The sequence below is a fragment of the Mus caroli genome, chromosome 15 (genome assembly GCF_900094665.2).
Source record: "Mus caroli chromosome 15, CAROLI_EIJ_v1.1, whole genome shotgun sequence".
In the NCBI taxonomy this organism is placed as follows: Eukaryota; Metazoa; Chordata; class Mammalia; order Rodentia; family Muridae; genus Mus; species Mus caroli.
Window position 1 is genome coordinate 36,393,927 of NC_034584.1, and position 23,634 is coordinate 36,417,560.

Genomic DNA, 23,634 nt, shown 5'->3' on the forward strand with positions numbered 1-23,634 from the left:
TTGGGCACTCTGCCTAGAAATTTGGGGGATAAAAGAACAACACCGTTGTCCTATCTAACCTAGAGCCTTGTTGTCTGAAGCGGCTGCCCCTTCCCCTCTTTGCATGCCTTTCTTAAGGACACTATACTACTACGCTAACAACTTACTTAGATACAGAAGTTGAAGGCTCACGCCGCTATCAAAGTTAAAGCTCCGTACACCCAGCTCTGAGGTTGGCAACTCTCCCCAGTATTCCACGTGTGTTTGAACTCATCTCCAGACTTCTAATACATTTGTTTGACTCACACCATCTCTGTCTGTTGTGAGAGAAGCCCAACTATTCTCTCCTGTGCATGTGAACATTTGGAGTCAAATGCTATCTTGTAGTCCCTAGTGCTTTCTGCTCTTTCCTGATGATGTTCCAATGTAATCAATCACCTGGGAGACATACTTTCTTCATTGTTAAATAGGCTTCCTGTGCTTGTGCTCTGGCAGCTGTTTTTTTTTTTTTTTCTTTTTTCTTTTTGGAGACAAGGTTTCTCCATATTGTCCTGGCTGTCCTGGAACTCACTCTGTAGACCAGGCTGACCTTGAACTCAGAAATTCACCTGCCTCTGCCTCCCAAGTGCTGAGATTAAAGGTGTGCACCACCACGCCTGGCTTCTTGTAGCAGTTTTTAAAAGGGTCCATGTCATATGGAAGAAGCGTCTACTGAGATGGATGCATTCCAGTAATGACCTTGGCTGGTTGCTCATGCGTGCAAGCATGGAGCCACCTTCCATCTACAGATCAAGCCTTCTGTCCCCTGCTTTCCTTCCTCCACTGACTGTGCCAGCAACCTGAAGAAGGCTCAGTTCTCTTCTCTCCCCTGATTCTCCCTTCAGTCTCTCTTCTGCCTTGTATTGGATCGGCCCTTGTTAGTGTGTTAAAGGGCACCAGGAGCTATTTCAAGCACCCACCATATGCCAGCCCCTGTGTTTAAGATATTCTGCATATATTGTCCCCTTCAATCCTAATTTAATACCTTAGTGGGTAGATATTATTTCTCTCTCTCTTTTGTACTCTAGATGCAACTGGGGCACATAGACCTTTATGTTGTCCAGCAAAAGCAATGAGGTAACTGTAGCAGGTAGAATTCAATCTCAGATTCACTCGATTTCAAAGCCCCTATTGTTTATCTATCCTCTATGAGCCTGTTATTCAGTTCTGGTTTTAAGGCATGCGTCTCTTTCTTGCTGGAGTTCATGGATTCTGTGGCAGATTTCTCAGAGACCCTAATGACAGATGTATCCTTGTTCATGTTGGTGGTGGTTCCTGTGGGCAGCTAAGGACTGCAGTGTGTACTGTTTTGATCACTGGACAAACATTATCCTTGTAGGTGGTTGTACAGATCAATCCAGGTACATTTCTCAAAGTTTCTAACTTGAACCGCAGTTAAAGAAGGAAGAAAAATTTCAGGTGTGGGTGACTTTGAGCCAAAATCACCTAAATTAGGATCCTAGTGAAGGAAAATGATCCTGACAAATCCATTCCTTTTTAGCTAAAGATCAACGTTTAGTGTAACCAATGGCAGGCCAAAACTTGCTTTTCTTCTTTGAACAAAACACCCACAAAGGGAAACAGAAACCAGTTTAGCAGCTTCACTTGGGCTTTCATAAGGCTTCCTGTAACTAAAGCTTCCCATTGTGCCTCCGGTCCTGGTAAATTGGGAATGCTTCCTCCTCTAAACTCCTTGCTGCAAGACCACAAATTTACTTGTGGCAATGCTTTATATCCTGCGTTTCCTTAGTAAAAATCTGAATCTTAAATACTATTTGGTCAAGTGGGCTTTGTACCTCGTTCCAGTACTCTACCTCATCCTTTGTTTATTTTCACAGCACTTAAGGAGAGAGAGGGTGGGGAGGGAGGGAGGGGGNGGGGAGGGAAAGGGGGAGGGAGAGAGGGAGAGGTAGAGAAAAAAATCCTTTAATCCCAGGACTAGGGAGGCAGAGGCAGGCAGATCTCTCCGAGTTTGAGCCCAACTATGTCTACAGAGAGAGCTCCAGGACAGCCAGGACTACATAAAGAAACCCTGTTTCCAACCTGCCTCACCCCTCTAAGAGGAGAAAACAAACAAACAAGAGAACAAAGTGCAACTTAAATAGCATATGTCTCAAATGTCTCAAAATGTCTCAAAAAACAAAACAAAACAAAAACAAACAAACAAACAAAAAAACACTTTCTAGATCTTGTGTTTTCCTACTCATGAAACAACATAAAATCAAGTGCCACATACTAAAAAGGTCCATCTGGGAACATACTTACACAGTATCCTGTCCTTGTGTTCTCTAGATAGATGGGAAAGTTACAAGAAATGACCGTTTTAATATATATATATATATATATATATATATATATACACCCTAAATTCATGAATTATACTGATTACTTAAATGTCTGCATTTTCCTTCCTGTGGGAGACATAATAAGGTTTGGAGGATGATTTTCTTATATAATTCATGAATTTAGGGTATATATCCAGTTGGGGAAGCTGAAAAAATACACCTTATCCTGAAAATTGATGCAGCCTAGAGTTATTAATGGACCAGTAGTCAAAACTGGGACAGAGACATGAGATTATTAAGAAGTATATTAAATCAATGTAGAATTTACTCAAATCTAAAAGTTACATTGTGTTGTATTTTTTAGGCATGAATAACCATAAGAAATATGCATTTAAGTAAATGAGGTAGAGGACTATAATGTGTGTAATTTGTTGTCAGATAGGTCAGCAAATATTTTTCTCTGTGTGTGTGTGTGTGTGTGTGTGTGTGTGTGTGTGTGTGTGTGTGCATAAAAATGTGCATGTGTATGTGGAGGAGAGAAAACCCAAACAGAAAGTAAGTGGGATAAAACAGTGATAATGTTGAGTCTCAATACAAACTATATAAGAACACTTTGCCCCTAGGTAATATCAGTTCATATCTAAGATGCTGCCATCTAAATTACTCACCCTGAAGATTATTAGAAACTTTAGACCAATATCTCCAACTGCTACTTAGTCATGTTCATTGGGATACACCAGCGGTACTCCGATATTAGCCTTTCAAAGCTGACTTTATATCATTTGCCCTTTAAACTCATTTCCTTCTCCATTCTCTAGTGCCAAACCAGTTCTTTCCTCTCCCTTCCAAGGCCCAACAAACATTGCCACAATTAGCCAAAAAATAAAAAATAATTAAAAATTTAAAAAAATCAAGCCACCCTCTAAAGCCTCCTGAATTAATTCACCTCTCTTAATCCCTACTGCTTCATAGAGCACACAGATTACAACCATCAGCTCAGAGGTGGTCTCCTATATTCAGGACGTATCTCTCTGTAACCCTTTGCATGACTTATGGCTATATTTCTAAAGGTCAAATCTGATTCCATTAATGCTCTGCTTAAAATCCTAATTGTATCCCTCTGGCTCTGAGATTAAAATCAAAATTGTCAAAAATAATTTACAAGCTCTATGAAGGCACTTGTTTCCTAGAATGTCATCTCTCTCCTATTTTCTGTCCCCTTGAAGCCACAGTGGGCTTCATCATGAGTTGGTCTTTGTGCCTTGAACACTTTCTCCATGCCACCCCACCCCCATAAAAGCTAATCTTTTAATAATATATTTCCATTTACTTGATTTATTAGTTCTTTTAAATCACAATTTAGATGACGTCAGCTAATACATGCTACCCAATGTATGATTAATTTAGAAGGAAATTTAAAATATAATACCATTATTATTCATACATTGATTAATCTGGCATATATCAATTGTGCTTTTAATCAGTTCAATTTTCTATAAATATTTCTTGAACACCTGCTGAATGGCTACATGTGTTTGGGTCATAAAGCAGGCATGCTTTGCTATCTGACAGTATTGGTTTAGATGCAGGGACTGTATTGAACATCCCTGTGCTTAAATCTTACTCAAGTTAACTAGCCATAAATCAATATGTATCACTTGGTGGTAAGTGTTTTGAAGAAAACGTCATACAAAGGGATACAGGTGCTTTCTGGTACACATCAGTAGTCAGAAGAGCAGAAGAGCTCTCGGATCAGAGAGCATGCAGCCAGAGGCTTGGATAAAATGCTGAAGCAAAGTCAGGCCATTGTCTGGGTGGAAGAACATTCAAGGAGTGCAGGAACTGCAATGCCAAAGCCAACTGGGAACATGCTCAGCTTGTTCCTAGTAATAGTAAAGGACTAAGTAAACATGCCCACAGTGCAAAGGGGCACTGGTGAGGAGCTCTATGGGGCAGAACCTGCTCTCTTAAACAGAGAACTCACTCTGTTGGTTCTAATGCAGCCTTGGTATTAATTTCAATTGTCCTAAAGATATTCTGTGTAAACAGAGACAACAAATTGAACTGCAGTTTGTGAGAAGGAAAGAACACTGGGGACAAAGGCAAATAGAAACAGACTCCCTAGTGCAGTACTGTTGCCCAAAGGGTTGGGAACAGAGCCCAGAACACCAGAAGCAATGTTGGGAATACAGCAGCCAGTAGATCAAAGCTCTGGTCCCTCACAAACCAGTGATAATGCCTGACAGCCTGACAGCGGTGTCGTCTCTCTTTCCTCTGACCTTTTCCAACCCTATTCCTCCTGCCTGCTTCAATCCTGAGATAATCCACAGCCGATTCTTTCCCAGCCTTTAGGTGGTGGTGGAGAGAGAGTTCTTTTTGCCTTTGAACTCTAACAGTGATTTTTCGTTGTTTGTTGTTGGGAAGTATAATAAATGGCTTTAAAATATAATATAATGATGTTCAGTTTCTCACTGTTTCCAGACACATGTTCAAAATAGAGCTAATGTGGTTGAATTCTGCTTTGTGTACATTCTGTATGGTAAAAATAAAAAATGAGGAGATATAAATATAGCTTATGATAGAATGCACAGTGAGAATGACTGAGATCCTAGACTGCAGGTAAATAAAGACCCTAACTCAAAAAACAAAACAAAAGTCTCCATTCTTCATATTAATATTTAACCAAACACTGAACTCATTTACCAGTAGCTAAGGCTTTTCTTTTCCTGATTTCATTTCCTTTATGCATTTTGAATTTTCTAAAGCAAACACAAAGAACATTTTTATTTTCAAACCTTGATCATAAAACATTTCTATATTGCTAAGAACATGGTACTAGCAGGACTCGCCTTGGCATGGCAGGCAATATTTGAAATGCCCATCCATACTTTCTCAAGTTCTATTGCAGAAACTGTTTAGATAGGTTTTAAAAATGGACTTTTTAAACTTTTACTGAGCTTGTTTAACAGTTTATACAGGCATTCTGATTATTGCCACCCCTCTATCTCTAAGCCCTCCTACCCTGCTCCTCTCTCCCACATCTGTGGCTTTTTGTTGTTTTCCTCTGAGTTTATCGAGTTGTTTGTTTGAGATCCACCAAGTTTACCAAGACTATCTGTGTGATCAGGGTGTGCAACCATCCACTGGAAATCCATGCACTCCTCACTGGGTTCATACCTGAACACTGATGCTCCTCCATATGAATCTGTCTGTGTGGGGCTAACGAGATTGCTCAGTGGTTAAGGGCACTGGCTCCTCTTGTAGAAGACCCACATTCAATTCCCAGAACACACATGGTGGCTACAACCACCTGTAACCCTAGTTTCAGAGGATTCAACAACAACAACAACAAAATTCATAAACATAAAGTAAAATAAATTAATAAAATTAAATGTAAAATATTTTTTAAAAAATCCATCAGTAGACAATAGTTCAGCAAAGTGGGGCACTTCTCTGTAAGTGCCTCTAAAAAGTTTATTTTTTTTAATTATTTTTAATTACATATTTTCCTCAATTACATTTCCAATGCTATCCCGAAAGTCCCCCATACCCTCCCCCCCACTTCCCTACCCATCCATTCCCATTTTTTTGGCCCTGGCATTCCCCTGTACTGGGGCATATAAAGTTTGTGTGTCCAATGGGCCTCTCTTTCCAGTGATGGCCGACTAGGCCAAAAAAGATCATTTTTAACAACAACAACAAAAAAAAAATTCAGGATCATTTGGAAAAAGGTTTCACAAAACTTATTTTGTTTTATTAAAGTAGAAATAATAATGTTATATATTAGAACACATGACATAACTAAACAGTATAACAGCCAATTATAATTTTCTGAAGTTCATATTATATGAACAGTGACATAATCTGATATGTATAACATGCATATTATCTTTGCCAGTTTTTAAAACTGTGAACTGATTTCTAAATAAAGTTCACTGTAGTTATGAAAAGCTGATAACTGCCATAAATTAACCCCACTGTTCTATGAATGTCCCACCTGGACATAATGAGGAAAAATTATTATTTTTTTTTAAATTACATGAATCACATGTCTCAAGTTTTATTTCCTTTCATTCCCCTGTTCTTCTACTAAGTAATTCTAATCTTGGAATTTTAGAAGTCTACATCTCTATGTGGAGAATAGAAATCATAATATGGGCCAAAGGTTAAGAACAAAAACAGAATAAGAAGGTATAGTAAACAGAACTAGGCAGGGACCCTTCTAGTGAGGCTTGGGGGTCTGGGCATGATGTAGGTGTACGTGGATCAGATCTCTGGCTGGAACTGGTGAGATTTCTTTTGTGGTACCCAGCTCGTTCGCTGTAGCCAATTGTGACCATCCTTCTTTCTACACCACCTGCAAGCCTTTTAACTTAGCACACAGATTATTATTACAACAATATGTAAGTTTAAACACATCATTTAAGACAGCTATGAACATGGGAGTCCCATAAAGGATCTTAAGAGTAAGGCTGAATCAAAAGGGAGTATTTCTAGTTCTAAATAGGGCATGGGGAAGGAGCACCAAGTCTGCACCAGTCTCTTTTAGAATTTTATTTATCTGGAAAAATTATTTTTAAAATCTGTGAAATATACTTAGAAAGGGCAAGGTCTAGGGAGTAAATTATAAGACCATAAGCTGGTTTTTACAATCTTGATTAAATCTTACCCATTCTCTGCCACTATTGTCAATTTTCATATCTTTAAGAACAAGATGGACAATACAAAGCACAAGAGAGGAGATTTTCTATCTTTGGTGTGTGCTTTGTACTTGGTTGTCCCTTGCCATAAGATGAATGTGCCCTCCGACACAATTCTGTTTGCTGCTAGGGTTCTTGTTTGCCTATTTCTGTGTCTATACATCTACATTACTTTCCCAGTCACCATAATCTGCAGTGCCACAGAAAAGTTGCGCTTTTAACCTTAAAATTCTTAAATTAGGTAATAATAATTGTGCAAAACGATGTTTGTATTGGGACGTTTTCATTCATGCATAAAATATACTGTGACCATATTCATTCCTTCTGTGGCCCTCTCTGTTCTTCCTCTCAGCAATAACCTTGCCCTGTCCTGTTCATCGTGGTTACCCTTTTATAGTATGCTTCTTGTCCCCTCTAAATTCAACATGGAAGAAAACAAGCGAGTCTAATCTTCATCAGTCTGGCTTACTTAAGTTTAACATGATGATATTGAACGTCATCTGTTTTCCTGCAAATGACATAATTTTGGTAATTTTCTCATTGAGTAAACTAGTTGGTTATTTATCAGATTTTCTTTATATAGTCTTCCGGTGATGAGTACATGGTATGAATGTATACCGTGGTGATAATGAGCAATGCCATACCGAACATGGACAAGCAGATATGCTTAGTGTAAGCTGGCTTTAGCCAGCTTTTCAGAAACTTATATATTCTTTTATGTATCCTCTCGTCATGAAAGTAATTTGAAACACTTTCCAAGTACTTAGGACATGGCACACTCTACTTTATTTCATACATGTTAAATTACTCAATGGTCACAATACTTTGTAGAAAATATTCCAATCCTAGTTTCAGTGGTGATAAAACTGAGAAGAAAAATGGATCAAGTACTCCACGGTCTTGAGCCCAGACTGAATGTTGCCGGGATCTTCACTGTGCATGGATTTGCCATGCCTGCATTCAGAAAAGCACAGGCCTATATTGCCTGGGGACAGCAGGGTTAACGAGAAACTTAACAGGAGCAAAGAATGGTGAATACACCCTCTGCACAATATGAGACATTTTCCCCAAGAGGAAACCACAGAACTTTTAAGGGACTTTTTTGCCTTTAGTCACAAACTGTTCTCACAAGAGAAAAAAGAGAAAGACATACAGTCTGCATTCTCCAGTGGCTGGATCACCACAGTAACCTCGTGATGTGCTGTTCTAATGTTAAATTGATTACTAAACAACACTAAGTTTTATTGGAAGGTGCTTGGTCTGGTCATGTTATCAGGGTAAGTATCTTTTATGTGTGCAAAGCATATAGTGCTTTTACTAGATATCTATGGGCTCTAGCACCCAAACACACTTGATATGCATGCCCTGTAAATGCCAGAAAATGAAAACTGCCACGCTAGCACTTCAGACATTTTAAGAGTTACTCTCAACTACTAGCTCTGCTTGCCGGAATGAAATCAAATCGGACTAATTAAACTTTATCACATAGCAAAACTGTGTCAAAAAGACAAGATTCCTTTGTGGTATAAGTGCCTCTGGACACTTCCCTTCAGAACTGATAACTTTTGCCCCCATCATTTTTCCACACTTTTTAGTAGATCAGTACTGCCCTGAGGGAAGATGCCTACAGAGTACGTCTTTAAGGAATGCACACTGCAAAAAAACCACACATCTCAGGCTAGGGCTATCTGCTAGGCGTTGCAGCATGATACTAGCAAATGTATATTTATAACTATACCATCAATAAATAACATCTCCAATTACGGTGTTTATTTCTAACTCCAATTTACAGCATCTTCAAAAGACCGTTTTTTCTACCATACCTTTCTACCTTTTGTGAAAGATTCATCTAAAGCTGCTGTAAATTAAAGAAAACAGTAACAAAAAATAAATAAATATAAGCAGGTATATTTAGTATTTTATAAATCTCATAAAAATAAATAAAAGCCAGGTATGATGATGCGCACACACACTATTCCAGCACTAAGGGAAAAGACTGAATGATCATGGGTTCAAAGCCACTCTAGGCTGTTTGGTGAGATACAAAAGACTGTGTATGTCTCAAAAGACTGTGGATGCAGCTCAGTGGTCCGTAGAACACTGGCCGAGCATGTGCAAAGTCCTGAGTTATGACTCCAGCACTATAAAGAAATATAAATCAACCAACTTAGACATTGAACACTACATTATTAAACATTACTTAGTGTGCATGGTCTTAAAACAGATGTAAGAATATAAACTAAGAAAACAAACAAACTTTGAGTATAGCTATAAGTAACAGCATTTCTGACCACCACATTGAAACGTTCATAAATCAGAACTTCTTGGCAGCCTTTACCCAAAAGCAATGGGTAGTCAATATTCATCAGCCACTACACTCATGGCCATTTCTAAGCAAGCTAAATGATGGATTTGCTTTTGTAAAATCTTCTAAGCCTAATCTGAGGGGACTGGTGACTCAAGTCTATTTCTTTTTCAATTTTTAATAAAAAGAAATGAAGAGCAAATGAAAAAATATTTAGAAACACCCACCTCATATTGATTTGAATTGTATGTAGATAAGAAAATAAAGATATTTAATTATGTGGGTACCTACAATATAATCAGTTATAACCAATGCATGACTGTGTTTTATATGGTTATGTGTGAATGTATACAGATAGTTTCATAGTTTAATTATTCATCTTTAAGCTTGAAGCAGATTTGAATAATGTCTACTATTATGTGAAATTTAAGTATGTGAAACGCTCATATTAGCTTAGGTTTTGGTTTTCATGTGTTTTTTTTTCCTATAATAAATTTTGCTTTAATAAAGAACTAACTCCTTGCTTACTACCTGCTATTATGGCTTCTTGGGAGTCTGCAAGCATGATGAACTGTTTGAGGTTGAACACAGTGACATCTTCAGAATACCTTTGTCTTCCCCTTTTGCTTGTCATATAAGGCTGCAAGGAAAACCACCTAGTGTCACCAAAATACATTAGGACATTGTTTTTCTGTGAATAACAAACTCAGCAAAATTTTGAGAACAAGCAGCATCTCCCAAGATGATTGTATAGTTAACAAGAAAATATTTATAAATGATAAAACTCATTTGAAGACACTGATATTAGCATCACATGAAGATAACAAAATGGTGCCTAGAAGTATAACAGACCAATAATGGCATTAAGGAAGTGAATGGAGTTTGACATTTATTAAACACTTACTCAAGCAGAGTGCCCGGAGTGAAACTACAATTTTCCTGTAGGTTACCTTATTCATTTCCTAGCAATTACTTAGAATGCTGCAGCAGCTCTTGAAAGGGAACCAAAAGTACCTCCCTCAAAGACAGAAGACAGTACAGTTCATACTGCCAGCACACCAACTTCCTCTAAAACACTGACTGATCCCTTTCCAGTTGACAGCCAGCTTACTACAGGGGTTTTGTATCTTGACAAGGGCCATCATCTGTGTGTGGCATGTATGATCTGACAGAGAGCATCGGAGATGTAAACTGCTGGAAATATGAACTCCATTTTCATTATATCATTTTTGTTTCAGCGTTTATTAAGTATGCACATAGTTTTCAATGACTTATAGATCTCTGCAATTTGTCTGAACGTGGTCAGTTCAAGCTTCCAATCGTGCTTGGACTCAAGAATCTAATTACTGAGATGCCATTTTTTGCTCCTGGCTTTGGTGATCTTAGGCCCCCAAATAAAAGGCGGAATTACATTTTATTTAAGCTTCCATGCATTACCAAAGGAAGTTCTGAAAACAGGAAATGACAACAGAGACTAGCCGGGAGATAGCCATCAAAGTCTTCTGCTGGATTCCGAAGCCTGAAAATATGAGCAAGTAGTCAGGGAGAGTCAGGTCCTGGGTTCAGAACTTACAAGGGATGAGGATTAAGAATTTGGCTAGAACTCACTAGTCTAGATTAGTGGTTGCCAAAGCTTTTCCAACTATACCTAGGACAGATGACATTCTCATCTCATGAGACACATCCCCATGGTATATGCAGTACTGAGATATTTCTAATTCTTTCCAAATTAAGAAATTAATACTAATGAATGTAGTGTTAGAAGGAAACCTTCACTGTACTTTGATCTACTCTTGAAAATGGTTCAGCACCCTTCCTACATGGTATTATTTTAGGCAGGAAAGGCATCGAGGAGCCAATATAGCCCATTGTGGGCTGGGTGTGGCCTGGTACGTTAATTTTCTCGAGATCAAATGACAAATTTGCAAGAAGGTTATATTTGCATTGCACAGTCAGATGAAAGAACAATGCTTGGTAATATTTATTCATTTATCAATAAATGATTTCAGCACTTAAAAAAAAGAATTTGGCTAGAAAATAGAGTTATTACTCTTATCCATTTAGCGAATTATTAAGTGTTCACAGTATGCTAAGTGTGGGTCTTAATAGACAAGAAAATAAGTACAATATGAAAAAGATTGATGATCTCCTGATGAGGAAGCTGGAGAGTCCAGGGTGGTAGTGAGTGTCAAACTTGCATTCCAGCCATAGTTCACAGTAGTCAAGATACAGAACACAACCATGATTAACAGTCAGCTTATCGGACCCATGGCTCTCTGATCCAAGTGGGAAAGGCGGCCATGCCTTTCATTTGCTTTATGATAAGAAGGCATACAGAAGTTATGCACTGCTTTTCTTATCTCACTTTGTGACAGACTTTTACAGGGTCAGCTTAGTAACAGATCATGCAGAACGTGCTGGCCCAGCCTGCAAAGTGTTCAGTGAGCCGAGAGCAGGCACTCAGCCCTAGGGCAGGTAGAGTAGGCTGCCTGCCTGCGAGCAGAAATAGAAGACCAGACCGTGAGTTTTACATATTGCCACCAGAGCTCAGGGACTGGGCTGGGCCAGAGAAGAGGCTGGTCTCCAAAAAGGAAGTGTTATGTTACCAGGAAAGCACACAAACCAAAATCCCAGTCTCAGCTTCTTGAAAGTAGCATATTGCCGCTGAGCTGAGCCTGAAGGGAGATCTGCAGAGATGTTCTGCACACGGAAAGGTATGTGCAGTGCTTGCCAAAGGGCTTTGGGAACGTAAACAGATTTGAACGTGCTGGGGTTTATGTTATAAAAATCTAAGTGAGCTGACAACAGAATTAGAAGTTCTATAGCTACTGCACAGGACAGAGCAAATCCTATTGAAATAGTCAAGTTGAATGTGTGTTTTCAAAAAGACTTTATATGTGTGAGGTTTATATGTGTGAGGTTTCCTTGTGAACTGCTGCAAGAACTGGTGCTGATTAGAATTGTATAAGGAAGTGCTCCAAAAACTAGATTCAAGCAATGATCTTGGTGTGTCTCATGTGCAATGATATTTGTAAGAAGTTATTTGACTTTCTTTTCAGTCACTAACAGGGAAACCTTGTCAGTCTGATTTCTGCATCTCCCTAACTAAAAGTCATGCAGAATGTGATGGTGACAGCGATCAGGGCATGGATTCATACTTTTATTAACTCTATATTCTGGGTTTCAAAGACTTGTGGTATAACTAACTCATTAACCATCTCCTGATCATCTGCTTCAAAATTGGCTTAATTTTTTTTCCTTTTGTGTTTTATGACTTAAATCTGTAACCACAGAGAAGTGGGAGGTTTGGGAGTTTTATTTCTTCTCCCTTTTTATGTTTTAAGCTTTTGATCAAACAAACCAAAATAACATTATCATTGATGGATCGACCTGTACTTTTAAATGGCAAGAATAAAGATATAAAAAGAGGCAAGGCATGTAAGTACCCCCTTTGATAGTTAATGACACGCACCAGATGGAATTCACTATTGACTTTCAAGATGGAATTGCTCTACAATATGATTTATTTATAGTTTTCTTTTCCAAAGAAGTAATTACCATTAACTAGTTCAATTTTTCCTCAGTCACAAACAACTGTGTGTCTACATCACAATACCTGGTAGTTTGCCACTTAGTCATGAGATTTAATGACGTTAAAGGCTATTAGTTCTCTCATGTTAGTAGCAAAGTGATGAGTGCCATGATCAGCTAAAAGGCTGTGCATCTCTTCTTTTTCAATTTGGTAATTTAAAATACAATTACTTCACATCATAGACCAATTTATGTAATTCCCATTGCAGAAAACAGAATGTGTTTAATTACAAATAAACAATTGAATTTGATTTTTCTAGCTTATCACACAGATACAATGATAATCCTAATATATGCAAAATCCTCAGGAAAGAATAGTTAGGCAATTGCTTTCAGGATAAACAACTATAATTTTAGTCACAAATTTTAACCTTTTAAGTCACTAGGGAAGCTAATCACTATACACAACAAAGCTGTATTTCTAAGAAGTACCAAATATTTAAATCAATTACACTTAGTATAGATATTTATGGTAATCAAATTATGGACACTTTAAAAAATACACAAGAATGGGAAAATTTAGACATGACTCTGTGGATTTTATTAAAAAATATGAAACTTACTTTCAAAGCTGATGTATCTTGTTTCATATATGAACTAGAATTTATGTTTTCTGGGATAAAAAGATATGAGATGAACAGGATTCAGAGCACAATTAAAATTTATCAAATGTCCTGGATCTGTTAAACCCATTTTCCTATCCTCCTACCATTCTAGCCCCTACCCCCTTTCCCTGCAGCCCCTTTTCTCCATTTTTTGTAACTGGACCATCCCTATCCCTCGGCAGCTACACACAGGCATCTTTTTGCACAAGTGAGTCTGTTTTCCTCACCCACTGTCATCACTCTGAAACTGAAGGATAGTGATAAATATTTCATACCTATAGCACTTAAGCATCTTCATGTCCATTATGCATTATGCTTCTTTGTACCTATTTATAGTCACTTAATAAATGCTTATTGATTGGCAGATAAAATTGTATTATCACTGATTTTGAGAATTTTTGTGCTCCCTTTTAATCACTACCACTGTCTTTCCTTACATCTAGGATACATCTTCTAAAGCTTGCATTTTTTTTTTTTTACTATTAAATGTTATTTTATACTGCTGGGCACCAAAACAAAAAACAAACAAACAAAAGACTCCTTCTTGTGTTTTATCATACAACCAAAAGAGTCTTTAATTTGATAAATACAGCAGTAAATATATGCATGTGTATATGTCTTTCACTTGTACAATATGCTAAAGTCTGCATACTGTATACTCATACTTAATAATCACATCACTTTTCCTCCGATATGGCTTACTATGCGCATTTGCCTCGCTTTAATCCTCTGCTCCTCCCTAGTGTCTTTGCATGCTAACTCTACCTTTGCTTTGCCCAGAGGTCTTAAAGGAATCCTGGGAAAATCTCAAAGAATATTATTAAGGATTTAATTGCCAACATTCAACTATAATGATAATGGAAAGGGAATGCAACTTTGATACTAAAGACAAAGGCTAGCAGAGGGCTCTGATTCTAGAAACAATGTACATTAAGCAATATAAATTTCTATTGGCCCATCTAAAGAATTGAACACTTTGACACTGTAAAAAAAAAAAAAAAATGCTAAAAATGGTGGCCTTGGATGTGGCTCATTAGCCTAACGTGGGCAAGGCCCTGGGTTTGATCTTCAGCACAACAAAAACAAAATTAAAAAAAGATCTGACTGGTTTTCAGACTATGGGAAGGCTCAGGTATAAGATGCTTACTAAACAAGTCTGGTTGCATGAATTCAAGGAGAGTAGCAACTCAGTAAATTTGTCTTTGGACCTCCAAATGCGCAAAAGCACTTGAAGTTACAATCATACACTTGCATATCATACACACATGCACACCAATTGTGAGTGATAAATAAAAATTTTGAAGATGAAATATATATGCAGGTATTTAATACCACCAAGTACTATTAAATTATCAATTTTAGATTTAATAAGATATTTTAAGGATCAACATTCAACTATTACTACGTTCATATGTTGAAAAAATTAACTTGAAAAAAGAAGAAATTTATAATTAATTATAAGCTAATAAAGATACATTTAGCTTGTTGAATTATCACTGCTAATAGTGATATGATCCATCACATATTTGAAATAAGACTGAGGACTTTGAAGTCCATCTGCAGAGAATCCCTACACATCTGGTCAGTTCTGAAAATCAGTGGTAAGCATGTGCCAGACTCTGAAAGCTCCTATCAATCCTTATTGAGTTAGCAAACCACAGCCCACAGCATCTCCTAAGGAATAAAAATAAGACTTAATTCTCCAATTTCTCTCTCATCTTTGTTCCTTCTATTTAAGAAACGACATAAGTAGTTTAAGTAGTGGACTTATAGATTATCAAAACTCATAAAACAAGTTGTACACTGCAGTGGTAGTATAGTGACAAAGACTTTATCCTGGCTCCTTTTAGGATGTCTTTGTGACAGTTTTGTTTTCTCATTATGTTCAGGGGAGAACAGAAGGAGGAGGAGAAAAGAAATCCTCTTCATGTGTTCTTTGTCTTGCTTGGTCAAGGAAACCCAACTTCATTTGACTGGTCCCCTATGTTCCATAAAGATGTTAACTGAAATAAGAGGAACACACATTTTAACAAAGCACCTACAGCACAAGAACAATTATAGTTATAAGAAAATCCCCACTGATAAAAATCTACAACTGCTGATGGGTATTCTGTGAGGCCTTTCCTCTGTGATGCAATCTAAGCGTTCATGGCGGTGATGATGCAGGAAGGGGTGGCCTACACTTCATGTTCTTATCTTGAATTTTTTTATTAGATATTTTCTTTATTTACATTTCAAATGTTATCCTCTTTCCTAGTTTCTCCTCCAAAAAACCCCTATCCCCTCCCCACTCTCCCTGCTCCGCAACCCACCCACTCCCATTCCTGGTCCTAGCATTCCCCTATACTAGGGCATAGAGCCTTCACAGGACCAAGGGCCTCTCCTCCAACTGTTGACTGACTAGGCCATCCTCTGCTACATATATAGCTAGAGCCACAAGGTCAACCATGTGTTTTGTTTGTTTGTTTGTTTGTTTTGTTTGTTTTGTTTTTATTTTTGATTTTGATTGATGGTGTAGTTCCAAAGAGCTCTGGGGGTACTGGTTAGTTCATATTAAGGTTCCTTCTATGGAGCTTCAGTCCCCTTCATCTCCCTCGGTATTTCTCTGGCTCCTTCATTGGGGACCTTGTGCTCCATCCTATGGATGACTGAGCATCCACTTCTGTATTTACCAGGCACTGGCAGAGCCTCACAGGAGACAGCTATATCAGGCTCCTGTCAGCAGGCTCTTATTGACATCTGCCTAGTGTCTGGGTTTGGTGGTTATTTATGGGGTGGATCCCCAAGTGGGGCAGTCTCTGGATGCTCATTCCTTCAGGCTCTGCTCAGAAATTTGTCTCTGAAACTTCTTCCATGAGTATTTTGTTCCCCATTCTAAGAAGGAATGAAGTAGCCACACTTTGGTCTTCCTTCTTCTTGAGTTCCACGTGTTTGACAAATTGTACCTTGGGTATTCTAAGTTTCTGGGCTAATATCCACTTATCATTGAGTGCATATCATGTGTGTTCTTTTGTAATTGGGTTACCTCACTCAGGATGATATCTATCAGATCCATCCATTTGCCTAAGAATTTCATAAAATCATTGTTTTTAATAGCTGAGTAGTACTCCACTGTGTAAATGTACCACATTTTCTGTATCCATTCCTCTGTTGAGGGACATCTGGGTTCTTTTCAGCTTCTGCCTAATATAAATAAGGCTGCTATGAACATAGTGGAGCATGTGTCCTTATTACAAGTCGGAACATCGTATNGGTATATGCCTAGGAGAGGGATTGCTGGGTCTTCCAGCAGTACTATGTCCAATTTTCTGAGGAACTGCCAAACTGATTTCCAGAGTGGTTGTACCAGCTTGCAATCCCACCAGCAATGGAGGAGTGTTCCTCTTTCTCCACATCCTCGCCAGCATCTAAGAGTTGCATCTTACAACTGCCTTTTGAAAAATGGATCTCAGAAAAGAACATAGGTGTGTAAACAGGAAAGCAATTCCTTGGGCCTTAAAAACCCTACAACCAAAGTAACCTGGTTAGGATGTGTCTGTGTGTATATTCTATAATGTTTACTTTTTATTTTACTGAATTTCATGGTTTCAAAAACATAAAATATGACTAAAACAAATAATATTATTGTACCTTTAAAACAGGGTACTTCAATCATCCTTTAAGATATTACTGCTGGGAATTAATACGTTTGCTATAGTGACTATAAAACACAAGATTTGTTTGGATTTTATTTTATTCTAGGCTAAGTTTTTCTTCTCACATATCATACCTCGACCAGTTGCCCCTATCCTCTCCTTCCAGCCCCCTCCATTCACTTTCTCTACATTTCTCTTCAGAAATGGGCACAACTCCTGTGGAATTCATACATGGCATATCAAGTTGCAGTAAGACTAGGCACTTCCCCTCATATTAAGGTGAGAAGAGCTGAGAATAGAGTGGCTCCCCCTCCCCCCACAGGCATAGGGAGAGTCCTTGGCTTTACTTGGTGGTGATCATGGCTGGGATTACAGAGAGGCCTTCTACAGGAGACTAGATGGCAGCGCTATAGGCAAAGGCCTTCTCCATGGCTCCTCAAGACAGATCTCCATGAAAAGAGACAGTCTGTGGTTCCAAACCATTTATTGCCATTGTGGAAAGTGAATGTTTAAAACCATACCCCACTTCTCAGAGTGGACCTGAGATTAAATACCTTTTTCAGGGAGGAGTGTCTGGGAAGGAAAGCTTATTGGCTATGCCCTCCAGGCCTCTAGGTACCTCATTAGCATGGAGATCTCTTTCTTGAGCCTACATGACATGTAGTCATGCCTCTTTTCCTATTGTCTTGGTTTGCATGTCAGGGATGCCTCATCTACACATGGAAGGGCTTGGGGTATTGCCCTTACATGGCAGATGGCCACACATCTATGGGGTGCTGTGGCTATATGACATGGGCCTGGTGCCTGAGAACAGACAAGGCTCCTACCATCCCTTCAGGGACTCAGTGCTTCAAAGCCTTTAGCTCAACCAAGGATCAGGCTACCATTCACAGTCCACTGCCCCACAGCTTTCCTGTATTGAGTACTATTGCTTCAGAGGTTAAGGACGTCAGTGACTTTTTGTTTTCTTTGAAGTCGATGGGTGACCATAATCTTCCCAGGCCGGATAGTTACTAGATCATTCAGGAAGGTGATGATTCTCTACTGACCCAGAAGGAAAACAGTCAGATTATTTTCCACTGATGGTAATAAAAGCATGTGCAAGTCAGAGGCTCAACCACTAAGCTACGTTTCCTCAGACTCCAGGACTCTTTTCCATATGCATTCATTGCAGTTAGATGGAAAAGTCCAGTGTCAATTGACTAACACAGAACAGTCACATACAAGGAAGGTCTGTCACCATCACATTTTATTTTTTAAAGAAGATATGACTTTTTTTGATCTAGTAAAGATAAAAAATAATGTACACTGTGGTAAAAAAAAAGTAGAATATAATAAGGAAATATAATATGAAAACATGTATTTAATTACTCTGTGTCCTGCCATAAGGAAGCAATGAGACTGCATACTGGTAACACCGAGTTTGGAATCTAGGGAGAGAGCTAAAGGACACACTGAAGAAGCCATTCCTGAAAGAAGGGAACAAACACATGTTTTCTCCCCCACAACTCTGCCTTACAGGGTAGAACCAATTAAGAGAGATTTTTAATTTTTGATTCAAATGTTTTGAGTTGACATTCCAGGAAAATCAGTTACTAGAAGCACTATTGAAATTAACTTGTGGTAGAATATCATCTTACCAAAGGCATCATATAGACCATTGTAAAGATCAGGTTTCCCAAATGAATTTCACAGGATTCAGCCTACAGGATACTAGCATACCAGGACAATAAATTCCATTCTACATTTTTTATGTTTGTTAATGTATTAGGCAAATTGTAGCTTCCAACACTCAATAGTATGTAAAGTCATTTATCCTGAGCCTGATTGGAATGATTTATATCCTGTGTGCACTTCCTGGCAAATCCTCACTTCTTTGGAAAATCAGGTTTTCAGCTAATCATTTACCCCATCTCTGCAGGCCACTCTGGACTTCCCCCACTGTCATCCAAAGCCTAATGGTCAGATCCAGCTTAGTGACACACTGCTACATTCCAGGTCCCAGTCAAGAGAGCTTAGTGGTGGTCTTTATATCAACAAGCAAGTAAAAAGATAATAGAATGTTTAGATAAGAAATGCTGAGAAGAAAATAATAGAGTAATGTGATTGCCCAAGGCAGTAGGAAGGCAGTGGTGTAATTAGTTTGGATAATTACAATTTGGAGCATCTCCTAGAAGGTATCATTATAGTTGTAACTCATGATAAAAAGAAGGCTTCATGAAAGGATATCACAGAAGAACAAAGTTGGTGTTGAGAAAGGCCTTGGAGAAAGGCCTTGGAGCATAAGTGAATTTGCTTTTTTCAAAAAATGGAATGGTCATAGTTAGGGTTTCTATTGTGTGTAGAAACACCATGACCATGACAACTCTTCTAAAGGAAAACATTCAACTGGGACTGGCTTATAGTTCAGAGGTTTAGTTCATTATCATCAAGGAAGGAAGCATGGTTGCAAGCAGGCAGACATGGTGCTGGAGAGGTAACTGAGAGTTCTACATCCAGATGGACAGGCATCAGGAAGAGAGAGTGAGCTCGTTTTGACTTTCTGAAACCTCAAAGCCCACACCAATGACATACTTCCTCCAATAAAACTGAACCTATTCCAACAAGGCCACAGGTCCTAATCCTTTCAAACAATGCCATTTCCTATGAACGTCTGGTGACCATTTTCATCTACAGTACCACAGGAAGAAAGACCAGTATAAGAAGCCAGAGTGGAGGAGTACAGAATCACATCAGAGTGGATGGCTGGAAGAGCACTCTGATCTGAACATCCCCTATACCCAACTGTCCATTACATGTGCTCTAATTAATGATTACTTATAATGGAAAATAAATTGAATTTGCTGTAAGCTGTTTAATTTACAGCAACAGCTAGATTCTATATAGCTCTTCTCATTTTACTTAGTTTCATGAAATTCTTAAGATGTGCATGAGGCTACAAATATTTCAGTTTTGATAGCCATACGTAAATGAAGGCTCACTTCAAAAGGTTTCAAAGTTGATGTCTTCTTATAGACATGGAAGCAAGCTCTGACTCTCTGGACATTCAGAATTGTTGAAAAGCTGACAACTTCGTCTCACTCAGATTTGAAATGGACTTGTGACTTTAATATTGAAGGACTTGCTATTTCAAAAAAGAAAATGAGATGAAAAACCAAATATAATCCCAGTCAGAGCTATATAATAATGCCATATGTTCTTCCTTTATAGTTTATTGCTAGAAACAAGCCATTCTAAAGAAGTATATTAGCTATGTCTGCACCTATTAACTAAAAACCCTTTGTGTAAAGCTGAGGATGGGGTGAAGGTTCCTGTGCACGTCTAGGGGTCAGAGGAGGAGATCAGGTATCCAGGCCTATCACTCTCCACCTGACTCTGTTAAGACAGACTCTCCATCATTCGGAAGCTAGCCTGGTGACCAGTTAGCCCTATCTAATGTCTCAACACATACAGGAATTGGTTAGGATTGGAACTCAAGCAAGGCAGGAAGCAGGAGCTGATGCAGAGGCCATGGAGGGATGTTATTTACTGGCTTGCTTCCCCTGGCAAGCACCAATACCTAACACGATTAATACTTCAGTGTTTTTGCCTTTCAGACTCCCCATCTTATGTTGGTACTCTGCAACAATATGGCTTTATGGGACTGTAAAAGCTCAAGGCTGCTGCTGTAAGAAAAGTCTGCTTTGCTGTGGTTAATGAGGATCTGCTGTGCTTGTGATTCTCTGCAGTGATGTTTGATTTACTATTCTTGAGTCAGGGTGGTAGGTTGGTGATGCCGCTACCACCAATGTGGAAATATGGCAATAATGACAATGCTAGCAGACTATCCTAGTATTTTCTTCTGTTGCTTTCTTGCAGCCTAGAAACATCCTATTGATATTTAGATCTTCCATTTCCATTGGGGAGTTTAGCTTACTTATTTCTTGATTTCTAAGAGACAATCCAGACTCTATGACAGTCAGTAATAATAAAACCATATCAAAAGCACCATTGATTGTGGGGTTTATGGTTAGCAGAATTAAGCATCTGGGATATGAGTCCTGTCTTAGTGACTTTTCTGTTGCTGTGATAAGACACCATAAACAGGGAAACTTACAAAAGGAAACGTTCAGCCTAGGGCTCAGTCAAGATGGTTAGAGTTCATGACACTCATGGCAGAGAGTCGGTGACAGGCAGGCAAGCATGACACTGGAGCTGTTAGTTAAGGGCTTATATTTTTTTCCATTAATGTATTTACTAATACAATTTACATCCCAATATCAGCCCCTCTCTTTCACATGCCCCCTCACACAGCTCCTCCCCTCAGTTTCCCCTCCCCTTCTCATCTGAGAAAGGGAAGCCTCCCCGATAGGTATCACCCCACCCTGGCACATCCAGTCACTGCAGGACTAGGTGGATCCTTTCCCACTGAGGCCAGACAAGGTGGCCCAGTTTAGGGAACTTGATCCTCAGGCAGGCAACAGATGCAGGGCTTAAATCTTTTTTTTTTAATTAGGTATTTATTTCATTTACATTTCCAATGCTATCCCAAAAGTCCCCACACGCTCCCCCACCCACTCCCCAACCCACCCACTCCCACTTCTTGGCCGTGGCGTTCCCCTGTACTGAGGCATATAAAGTTTGCACAACCAATGGGCCTCTCTTTCCACTGATGGCCGACTAGGCCATCTTCTGATACACATGCAGCTAGAGATACGAGCTCTGGGGAGTACTGGGTAGTTCATATTGTTATTCCACCTATAGGGTTGCAGATCCCTTTAATTTATCACAAGCAGGAGGCAGAGAAAATTAACTGGGAATGGTATGGGCTTTTGAAACCTCAAAGCTCACCTCCAGTCACACACCTCCTCCAATACCTCCTAATCCTTCCTATACATTTACCAGCCACGGATCAATTACCCAAAAACATATGAGCCTATGGGGGCCATTCTCAACTCAAATTACCAGAAGCATGAATGTGTTTTCCATGACAGGACGATTATTGGAAAAAGTGAATGGTTACATACAGAGGATTCTCCTGATACCCTTGGAAATGTATAGTATTCCACTTAAAGATTTCCCATGCCTGCTCTTACATGAATGGCTTCATATAATACTTCTAAGTGAACTCCTTACTCTTTTCCCTGTTCTCTGATCCATACATACAGCTCAGTGGTTTTTCTTTTTCAAAAATCTTTCAAGCTCTCCTATTACCGGGTTCACATACTGCACACTCATCATCATGACTCCCAAAGTGCCGCATATTTGAAGAGCTGTCTTCCTAAATATCTCTTCTTCTTTCCATTCTCATCACACTGTGCTACTGTCAATAAGTCTGTCCATTGTGTTGCTGTAAAGGATAAGTTAGAAAATCAATCAGTCGTCTCATCATCATCATCATCATCATCATCTTTTGCAAATTTACCTTTTTCTAGGTGCCAAGGACTGGTCTGGCCTGGTTGCTTCTGTATATTCTTTCATTAATATTCCCACACCCCATGAAAAATAGACATTTTTAATAAGCTCTATTTTAAAAATAAAACTGTTTTAAAAAACAGATTTAGAAAGGTTAGGCAACTCAGCCAAGGTCATGCCTATAGATAGAAACAGTATTGTAATTTTATCTCTTCAACTCTGAAGTTGATGGTTTTGTAAGATCTCACTGCTGTCTGGCATGCTGCCTTGTGTACAATTCCACTTGATTAAATATTCATTTTCAAAACCACATTACTATAAAACTTATAGAGTCTAGAAAAATGTTTTCTTCCTTCCCTTGTCCCCCAAGGTTAGCTGGCCCAGCGCTTCCCTGGCTCTCGGTGGATGCCCAGTCGTCCTGTGCTATCTGCTGCCACCCTCACCATGCTACAGTGTGAGCATAAGCTGCCATCTTCATTGTTGCTGATCAGTGGGGTGGTGCTCTGGGCTCAGACACCTACCTCCACTTAGCATCCTCTGAGCTAGGCAGAGCACCCAACAAGTGCTGGATGGTTGCAGGAGGGTAAGGCAGGTTTATCTACTTCTTGAAGTACGTGGTGCTCCCTTTAGTGATGAATTCTTGCTTCTGGGTGATGTGCAGCTTCAGTAATAAGTCAAGCAACAGTCTGCTAGATTATTGTGAAAGAGCACAATCAGACTTAAAAAGTGCACAGGGAAGATATATCAAAGCTGCCCTTTGGTATCATTTGACATAATTCCTCATTTCTCTCCAGAAAATGAAAGGATTATTTTACCCCAAGACAGAAAAGGTACAAAGAGAAGCACCACTTTATGACAATGAAGTAAAAGAAAACCTTTTTTTAAAAATATTTTTTATTAGGTATTTTCCTCATTTACATTTCCAATGCTATCCCAAAAGTCCCCCATACCCTCCCCCCCCACTCCACTACTCACCCACTCCCACTTTTTGGCCCTGGCGTTCCCATGTACTGGGGCATATAAAGTTTGCAAGTCCAATGGGCCTCTCTTTCCAGTGATGGCCGACTAGGCCATCTTTTGATACATATGCAGCTAGAGTCA

General features: G+C 39.0%; 1 protein-coding gene and 1 long non-coding RNA gene across 7 annotated transcripts in view; one reads left to right on the plus strand and one right to left on the minus strand.

Annotated features, from left to right (window-relative positions):
* The window catches only part of Oxr1 (oxidation resistance 1), a 407,897-nt gene that overhangs the window by 287,152 nt on the left and 97,111 nt on the right, over positions 1 to 23,634 (plus strand). Inside the window, exon 1 of one of the 6 annotated variants that reach the window (XM_029469695.1) lies at positions 11,598 to 12,022. The exons of the other annotated variants lie outside the window; for them this stretch is intronic. Within the exon in view, the coding sequence (XP_029325555.1) occupies positions 12,004 to 12,022 (19 nt within the window). The 5' untranslated portion in view covers positions 11,598 to 12,003. Of the gene's footprint in view, positions 1 to 11,597; positions 12,023 to 23,634 lie in introns of those variants that run through there. 6 annotated transcript variants of the gene reach the window in all.
* The window catches only part of LOC110310189, a 31,344-nt gene continuing 25,991 nt past the window's right edge, over positions 18,282 to 23,634 (minus strand). The window contains exons 2-4 of the long non-coding RNA XR_002379822.2: positions 23,055 to 23,222; positions 22,333 to 22,468; positions 18,282 to 18,608 (exon numbers count right to left, since the gene is read on the minus strand). This is a non-coding gene — a long non-coding RNA (uncharacterized LOC110310189). The remainder of the gene's footprint in view (positions 18,609 to 22,332; positions 22,469 to 23,054; positions 23,223 to 23,634) is intronic.